General features: G+C 34.7%; 1 protein-coding gene across 1 annotated transcript; it reads left to right on the forward strand.

Moving 5' to 3' along the window:
- The first annotated feature begins 3,817 nt into the window (after nt 1-3,817).
- Nucleotides 3,818-5,851, forward strand: LOC148938440 (uncharacterized). Its single transcript, XM_089107789.1, has one exon. It carries the CDS (start codon nt 3,818-3,820, stop codon nt 5,849-5,851), a length of 2,034 nt encoding a protein of 677 aa, XP_088963915.1.
- The last annotated feature ends 3,992 nt before the right edge of the window (nt 5,852-9,843 follow it).

Below are 9,843 nucleotides of genomic sequence, written 5' to 3' on the forward strand. Positions count from 1 at the left end.
ATCGTCATGAGAATGTCAACAGAGCGAAATTTTATATCAATTATCGATACCGCTACCTATCTTAGTTAAAAAGTAAAGAACCAATCATTGAGGTTCATTTTCGCTTCGGCATTTTTATAAGTTATGCGAAAAAGATGCGATTCACTGATCTTTGGTAGCTATTAAGGATCTTTGGGTGCGACAAGGTCTGAACGGATGTAGCAACGAAATGTCTTTTTTTACCTACATGGTTTTAAATTTAAACAAAAGACGTCGATATCCTTAACCACTCAGTCAACTGGTTGGTCAAATGATTAAAATCGTTTAACAACTCCTCTATCTTGCCCTTTTCTGAACATTTGGAAGTTTCCTGAGCAAAAATGACGTTTTCGAGTACTATAAAAGTGAGAAGACAAGGCCGATTGAAATAAATTCACTTGAGTTTTATTCGATAGAAACTGGTGACCAGCGTTTGACAAAAAAACACAGCTAAAAGTATAGAATATAAAACAGAAATATTTGCTAGCGGCTACAAATAAAATTGAGCCGCAATACAGCTTTTATGTGAAACTCCATTTTTTCTATTAATGGCAGCAGTGTAATAATAGCCATCTGCGCACGCCACAGGGTATTACGCGGGACGTGCCAGAAGGGAATGGACATTCACTTCTTCTTTCCAGCCTGCTCAGCGGCCTTAGTGACATTGCCACCAGCAGTAGGTGGGTCCTTGAAGTTGACCGACTTGATGAAAAACGTCAACCGTAAGATAAAACAAAAAGATCCAGGTTCTTGACAATAATAATGACTTCCCATCTTTACCAGCAGAATCTGATGAAGATATGTTAAGTGTTAATCCAACGTTGGCAGAAAGAATAATAGCCAGTAATGAGGATGGAAAAATCAGATTCCCAAGTCTGGGATTGGACCCTTCTTTGGGAAGGGAACGAGAAAGATCCCCTGGTGTGAGTATTCCGAGCAAAAATAAAAAACAAGAAATGGAGTCAGCAGTTACAAAACATTGTTATATTCCTATAAGTGAATCTTTTCTAATAAGAGTAGAATTTGAAGTGATAGATAAGAATCAAAAATTAGTAGATGAATTTTCCATACTTAAATCACTAAAGGAGTGTGTTTCCCCCATCAGGCTTGAATTTGAATCAAATAGAGAAAGAAACTTGCTGTCAGTTTATGTGAACACCAATGAAGAAGCAGAAAAAGTTCAAGAAATTCAATCAATAGGAGGTGTTAAAGTGAAAGCTCAGAAGAAGGAATGCACTAAAAGAGGGATTATCAAGGGAGTGTCCTTGTATTTGAGTGATGAACAATTAAAAGAGTGCATAGAGTCATCAGTTCAGATCACTGAGGTTATATGGCAGAAGAGATACAATAGAGAGTCAAGGAAACTTGAAGATAGCTATGCTGTTATGGTGGTGTTTTCTAGCAATTACTTGCCACCTTTTGTGTGGTGTTGTGGAAGGAAAAAGGAAGTTTTTGTATATAATCGTAGAATTCTTCAATGTTTTTAATGCCAATGTTATGGTTATCTAAAAAAAAATTGTAAAGCAAATGAACCAGTTTGCTTAAGCTGTTCTGTAAAGTATGAGTCTGTGAATTGCTCTCTCAAAAGTAGTGACTCTACAGAAAAAGTACAAGCTTATAGATGTGCTAATTAAAAAGTCTGTTCCTCCTCAACATCTAGGGAATGTCCTATCAGGCAACAAAATATAAATATATTACTGATGGCAGAAAAATTCAGTATAGGATACAAGAGAGCCCATGTTGTTTACAGAACATATGCACAAGCAGCTTGCAAATAATTCCTCAGCCACAGCTGATTGAGGCAGAAAAGTAAATATAATACAATACATCAGCAGTAGATATTCTTATACCTATTGTTTCAGCCTTGGCTATCACACCTGAGATTTTTCAAATGCAGGACAGCAGTATAAACAGCAGAATAGATCTTTTTTGCACAGTTATCCAAACTTTGACCAGTGTAAAATTAGACAGTCTCAAAATTAAAGGTGCTATTTTAAATTCTCACAACAATGAACAGAACAACTAATTATCTGAAGATAATAAAATGGAATTCACAATCATTTCTTAGAAATAAAAAAGAAATCTTCCTAAATTGTATGGGCGAGGAAAATGTTGACATCTTTTGTATACAAGAAACTTGGGTTTAGAATAAAATAGTTCAAAAACAATATCCCTACCAAACTATAAGGAAGGAAAGAAGCAGTGGTAATGGTAGTGGTGAAATGATAAGAATACAGAAAAATATACACTATGTTCCATTTATAATGCATTCTATGAACTCTATGAATAATAAAGGAATAGAGGTAATTCTGTGCAATGTATCCATCAAAGGTAAAAAACATCTATATATAATTAATATTTATAATCCTTCAGGGAACAATGACATTGGTACCAAGTTACTTGCTTTAGTCAGTGAAATCCCAAGCAATTGTGATTATATTATTGTAGGAGACCTGAATGCTCATAGTAGTGTTTGGTGCTACTGGCCAATTATAAACCAAGCTGGAACCAGTGTGGAATATCTACTCCTAAATAGCACATGTTGTTTATTGACTCCCAAAGGGTTAAGAACAAGGCATAATTCCCAGAGGTTAACATATACCACCATTGATCTTCAGTTTTGTAGCCCCAATATGCTTCTAAAGCAAACATATCTGTTTTAGATTCTGCATCTCTTATAAGTGACCATAATTGTATCTTAATTGAAGTAGTCCAACACCTATCACCACAAAATGAAAACAAACACCACCAAAATATAACTTGAATAAAGCGAAATGGAATGAATATACAATGAAGTGCAGACAAACTGACATAAAGGAAATTATAAGCCATGGTACAAGTAGTTGTGACCGTATAAATATTTTCCAAAGTGAAATTTTAAAATTGCAGACAGCACAGTGCCAAAAATTGTTGGCAGGAATAAACATAAATGGTCTAAATGGTGGAATGAAAGTTGTGAACAAGCAAAAAAAAATTTCAACAATCTTAAAAAGAAGTGTAATCGTGTAATCTGTATTGAAAATCTCATAGAACTTAAGAAGGCTAGAGCCAGTTTTAGACAAACTATAGTTAAAGCAAAAGAAGAATCATGGAAGAAGTTCTTTGATGGTCTTGACTTTCGAAAACCTTCATCCAATGTTTTCAGATTTATAAAGTCAATGATGGGTACTCCACCAGCCTGTTCCAATCCTCCTCTATATTTGAATGGTCATGCACTAGTTACAGATGAAGAAAAAGCTAAGGCAGGATTGGAACTTCTCCAATGCACTGTTGGTTGCCACGACCCAGATTCTGAGGGAGATGCACGTACTATTTGGAAAATAAATCACATCAACAACAAGAGTAATGAAGAGCCTTATAATGATCCATTTACAATTGTTAAGCTGAATAGTGTGATAAGTAACTTGCCAGCTACTGCACCAGGTAATGATGGAATTTACCCCCATTTCATTTAAAATCTATCTGAGACTTGGGTAACAACTCTTTTGAACATCATAAATGATCAATAGTTCCATAACAAATTTCCTGAAATATGGAAAGAAGGTGTTGCAGTTGTGCTACCCGAGTATGGCAAGGACCTAACCAGTTTAAATAGCTATATATTTATTACCCTGTTGCCAGTTATTGGTAAAGTTTATGAGAGACTTATAAAAAATAGAATAAATTACATTACAACAGAGAATAAGAATTTGAATGATTTTCAATGTGGATTTGTCAAAGATCGTAGTACAACTGAAAACTTATAAAACTGGTAATGTTTGAAAAAACTTCACTGCATTGCCTCCAGAACAAATTGATTATGGTTGCAGTATTCTTAGATCTGAAGGGTGCCTTTGATAGCATTGTTCATAGGAAAATTCTTAATAACCTTATAGAAGCCAAATTTAAGGGAAGAATACTTACAGTAATTTACAGTTTCTTAACCAAACGTAATGTCAAGGTCAAAGTTGGAAAAGACACTACAGTTGACCAAATAACACCTAAGAGATCAGTTCCCCAAGGCTCTGCATTGGGTCCCGATTTATTTAATTATAGTGTCATTGACATACCCATAGAGGATGGATCTACTCACCCATCTGTCTTTGCTGATGATATAGCATTATGGACCAGAGGAAGAACAATTAAAGAAATAAAAGATGCTTTACGAAGTTCACTTCGATCTCTGGAAACCTGGACCTGGGATGCTGACATTGAATTTTCCTTGGAAAAAACAATAGCCATGTTAATCACAAATAAAAAGCTTGTGACAAAGCCAACATTGATCCTTGATGGGTATCAAATTAAATTTGTTGAAGAGACTAAATTTCTGGGCTGCAAAATTGATTCTAAGTTATCTTGGATAAATCATGTTAATGATGTAAGCAGATCGTGCCAAAAAAGACTGAATGTGATGAAAATGCTTACTGGACCCAACCATGGAGTAAAAGCTCCTTTCCTTGTGGAGTTTTACTGCAAATATGTTCGTCCAAAAATTGAATACGGCTTGCAGGTATATGGTCTGTCAGGGATTAGTTCTCTGAAAAAAATTGACGCAATCCAAAATTCAGCAATTCGGATTGCCTTTGGAGCCAGGAAAACAACGCCAACAAAATTTCTACACTGTGAAGCTGGAGTACCGTTAATTTTTACCCGTATGAAAATTCAAGCACTAAGTTATCTTCAAAAGGTTTGGATCAGTGACAATAATCCTATTAAAACCAGAATCATAAAGACTGGTAAAATACTCACAAAAAATCCATCCAGGAAAAGGAATAAGCAGTATTGCATTGAATTTGCACTTTCATTGCTACACGAAAAAGATGTTAGACTGAACCTAACAATGACATTGAAGGTTCCTTCAGTGATACAAATCCCCCCTTGGACACTGAAATCCCTATCAGGAAGCGCTGAATTCCCTGCAATCATAATACCACATGCACTTCCTTTATTTAAGAGACTTACAGAATCCCTATATAAGTATCATATCCAGATGTTCACTGATGGTTCAAAAGATAATCAGGGAGTTGGTTTGGCATGTTTAATACCCAGTTTCCAAATAAGTAAAAAGTATTGTCTCCCCCCTCTCTCTTCAATTTTTCAGGCAGAGTGCATTGCAATTCAAATTGCCGTCAATGTGATCAGAAGTTATTGCCAAAAGCATGAACCATATATAATATTTTGTGACTCTAAGAGTGTTCTAACAGTAATTCTAAATTTCCATCTAAAAAAGAATAATAGTTCCGAAATTTATAAATGTTACTCTATGTTGCTTGATTCATTGAATAGTGGCTGGTCAATATCTTTACAATGGTTGCCTGGTCATGCTGGGATCCCTGGTAATAAGGCTGTAGACAAACTAGCAAAAGAAGCCATATTGGATGGTGATGTTTTAATGCCAGACACACCAAATGAAATTAGCCAGATTGCTAATATAATACAAAAGATAATAAGAAATGACCAATTATTGCTAAGTAATAAAGCAACAAGCAGAATTAGCAATGACAGCATGACCTCAGCCAAATCAAATCTTGGCATTTACCATCATCTTAACCGACAAAGAGGAAGAGCTGCTTTTCGTATAAGATCAGGACATTGTGGCACAGGAAGTTATATGGGGCGTTTTTACGGTGAAAATCCCAATTGCGAAATTTGTGGAATAAATGAAACATTGGAACATATTTTGTTCGATTGTCCATCATATGTAAAATATAGGAAAAAGATTAAGGACTTTTTTGAATTGTATGGTTTACCATTGCAGATAAATCATGCTACATGGAATAGTGAACATTCATTAACAATAACTAATCTCATACTGGATTTTTTGTCAATGACTGATAAACTTGGAAATGTGTAGTGCCTATCTATAAAATTGTATAAAGTGCTGTCTTTTCATTTGCAGCAGTCGGAAGTTTACTGCACATCGAAGAAAGATAAATAACACGAAATTTGGTCACAAGGTCCTTGAAGACGTGAGGTGACCTCAAATCAACTCAACTCAACAACAACTACCCTAAACTATTCTTCAGGGAGTTTGTTTCTAGCTCCCATCTTGGTATTTGTCTAGATAGTTATCTGGAGAGAAGTTAACATGTTAAGAAAACAATTCTTAGGCCTACTTCATAATACGCCTATGCAGAATAATCATAGTTCACACATTTTGCATGCAACCTTGCTGTAATTTCCCCCTCCCCCTAATTTGCAAATATATGGCCCAAATTATATATTTTTCAATGCATTGTTCAACTGTGATTTGTTTTTCCAGTTTTGTTTTTTCACAGTTGATTCAGTTTACAGTTACATGGGTTGAAACAACTAAGATGCATTCTGAGAAACAATAAGAAATATAAATGTGTTAACTATGATTATTCTGCATATTATGAAGTATGAATCTTATAAGCCTAGGATTCCAGCTATTTCCTTAATTAATTAATTACCTTAATTTGCACTTTGGAGCAATAACAAGGTCCATACAGGATCTCTTTTGCTCCATGCTAATGATGGCAGTATAATGCAATATCAGAGTGTTAAGGGCCCAGTGACATGCTGTAAGAGAGATGCAATTTATGCCCACTTGGTAACAGTGAGAATAAGGTATGTATGATCTATAAGAACCATTCTCCAGTGGTTTAGGGTTAACACTGCTGCACAACAGTAACTTTGGATGGAGTGTCCAAGATGGTTGAGAATAACAAGCAGCATTGGTAAAATTCTACTTTAGTTACTTTTGGCTATCTTGGAAAGGAGTTGGGTTAGGAAAATGAAACTTTCAGGGATGGATGTACATGCTAAGGTTTGTCCCGGGAAGGTACTTTGAAGTACCTACCTCCACTCCTCCCCCCTCTATATAATGGTAAATTACTGCACATTACTAGTTGTTTTTAACTCATATTTCATCCTATATTACTATCATAAATATAAATCACTGCTTACCTTACACAACTTCTGCTTTTAACCTTGTTCATTAAAATATATTCCAAAATCCTATTTAAATCCTAAGCCATTTAATTTTCAACCCATGCTGACTTTCTTTATGGTATGTGAAACCAGGTTTGTTGTGATGTCACACTTGCCTTATCAGACACTCTTACCCTTAAGGGTAGCAGGCACATGCCAGACAACTCTGTTGATAGGACAATTTAAACTGTATTAATTGGGGAAATGATTTCACTAGAGAGAACAGTAAAAATAACCTTATCCTTTTTAGACGACAAATTAGGTCATAGGAAGATGTTTTTGAAATTCCCCTTCTCCCCAATCTAAAAAGTTTCTAAAATTCTGCTTTAGAAGCTTTAAAAAATTTCTAAAGTAATAAAAGATAGAGTACTAAAAACGTCAGAATTGACTTCAGAGGACGCGTTATATCACGGGACGAGGTTTTTGAAATCACCCTTCCCCCCAAACTAAAATTTTTAAAAAATTCTACTTTAGAATATTTTAAATTATTTACAAAGTAACAACATAGAGAGAGCTAAAAGCATCCGAATTAACTTCAAAGCACCCTTTATACCAGGATACGATGCGTCTGGACTCACCCGGCCCCCAATACTAAAAATTTTTCGACAATATACTTTAGAATCGTTTTGTAAATTTTATATTTTTATAACGCGCTCCAAACGAGAGCACAACAGACAGCAGACTCTACCTTAGAGGACAATTTATGTCATGGGAAGATGTTTTTGAAATCTCCATTCCCCCCAAACTCAAAATTTTCCAAAATTCTACTTTAGAAGCTTTTTAAATATTTCTAAAGCGCTAAGACAAAGAGTACTAAAAACATCAGAATCGACTTCAGAGGACAAGTAATATCATGGAAAGAGGTTTTTTAAACCCCCCTTCCCCCCAAACTCAAAATTTTAAAAAATTATTCTTTAGGAGCTTTTTAAATATTTATAAAGCGCTAATAGATAGAGTGCTAAAAACATCAGAATCGACTTCAGAGGACACGTTATATCACGGGAAGAGTTTTTGAAATCACCCTTCCCCCCAAACTCAGAATTTTCTAAAATTCTACTTTAGAAGCTTTTAAAATATTTCTAAAGTACTAAAAGATACAGTGCTAAAAACATCAGAATCGACTTCAGAGAACACATTATATCAAGGGAAGATGTTTTTGAAATCCACCCTCCCCCCAAACTCAAAATTTTTCAAATTTGTACTTTAGAAGCTTTGAAAATATTTTAAATATTTTTAAAGAGCTACGACATAGAGCACTACAGACATCAGAATCAACTTTAGAGGACAATTTATCTCATGGGAAGATGTTGTTAAAATCTACCTTCCCCCCAAACTCGAAATTTTCCAAAATTCTACTTTAGAAGCTTTTTAAATATTTCTAAAGCGCAAAGACATAGAGTGCTAAAAACATCAGAATCGACTTCAAAGGACACCTTATATCACGGGAAGAGGTTTTTAAAATCGCCCTTCCCCCCAATCTCAAAATGTTTCTAAAATTCAGCTTTATTCGCTTTTTAAATATTTATGAAGAACTAAGACATAGAGTTCTATACAAATCAAAATTGACTTCAGAAGACACGCTATTTCATGGGAAGATTTTTTTGAAATCCCCGTTCACCCCCGTCTCAAAATTTTATAAAATTCTACTTTAGGATCTTTTTAAATATTTCTAAAGCGCTAAAACATAGAGTGCTACGGGAAGAGGTTTTGAAAATCCTCCTTCCCCCAAAACTCAAAATTTTCCAAAATTCTACTTCAGAAGCTTTTTTAAATATTTCTAAAGCACTAAGACATAGAGCGCTGCAAATATTAGAATCGACTTCAGAGGAAAAATTATGTCATAGGAAGATGTTTTTGAAATCCCCCTTCCCCCAAACTCAAAATTTTACTTTCGAAGTTTTTTTCAATTGTTCTAAAACGCTAAGACATAGGGCGCTACAAACATCAGAATCAACTTTAGAGGATAAATTATGTTATGGGAAGATGTTTTTGAAATCCCCCTTCCCCCCAAACTAAAAATTTTCCAAAATTATACTTTAGAAGCTTTTAAGATATTTCTAAAGCACTAATAGATACAGTGCTAAAAATATCAGATTCAACTTCAGAGGACAAGTTATATCAAGGGAAGAGGTTTTGAAAATCCCACTTCCCCCCAAACTCAAAATTTTCCTAAATTCTACTTTAGAAGCTTTTAAAATATTTCTAAAGCACTAATAGATAGAGTGCTAAAAACATCAGAATCGATTTCAGAGGACACGTTATATCATGGGAAGAGGTTTTTGAAATCACCCTTCCCCCCAAACTCAAAATTTTCTAAATTTCTACTTTAGAAGCTTTTCAAATATTTCTAAAGTACTAAAAGATACAGTGCTAAAAACATCAGAATCGACTTCAGAGGACACATTATATCACGGGAAGTTTTTTTTGAAATCCCCCGGCCCCCCAAACTCCAAATTTTCCAAAATTCTACTTTAGAAGCTTTTTTAAATATTTCTAAAGCGCTAAGACATAGAGCGCTACAAACATCAGAAGCTAATTGAGAGGATAAATTATGTTATGGGACGCTGTTTTTGAAATCCCTCTACCCCCCAAACTCAAAATTTTCAAAAATTCTACCTTAGTAGATTTTAAAATATTTATAAAGAACTAATATATATAGTGATAAAAAAATCAGATTCGATTTCTGAGGACGCGTCATATCACGGGAAGAGGTTTTGTAAATCCCCCTTCCACCCAAACTCAAAATTTTCCAAAATTCTACTTTTGAAGCTTTAAAAATATTTCTAAAGCACTAATAGATAGAGTGCTAAAACATCAAAATCGACTTCAGAGGACACGTTATATCACGGGAAGAGGTTTTGAAAATCCCACTTCCCCCCAAACTCAAAATTT

Source organism: Artemia sp. Qi Xiang Cuo, unplaced genomic scaffold (genome assembly GCF_049724085.1).
Source record: "Artemia sp. Qi Xiang Cuo unplaced genomic scaffold, ASM4972408v1 HiC_scaffold_3287, whole genome shotgun sequence".
Taxonomy (NCBI): domain Eukaryota; kingdom Metazoa; phylum Arthropoda; class Branchiopoda; order Anostraca; family Artemiidae; genus Artemia; species Artemia sp. Qi Xiang Cuo.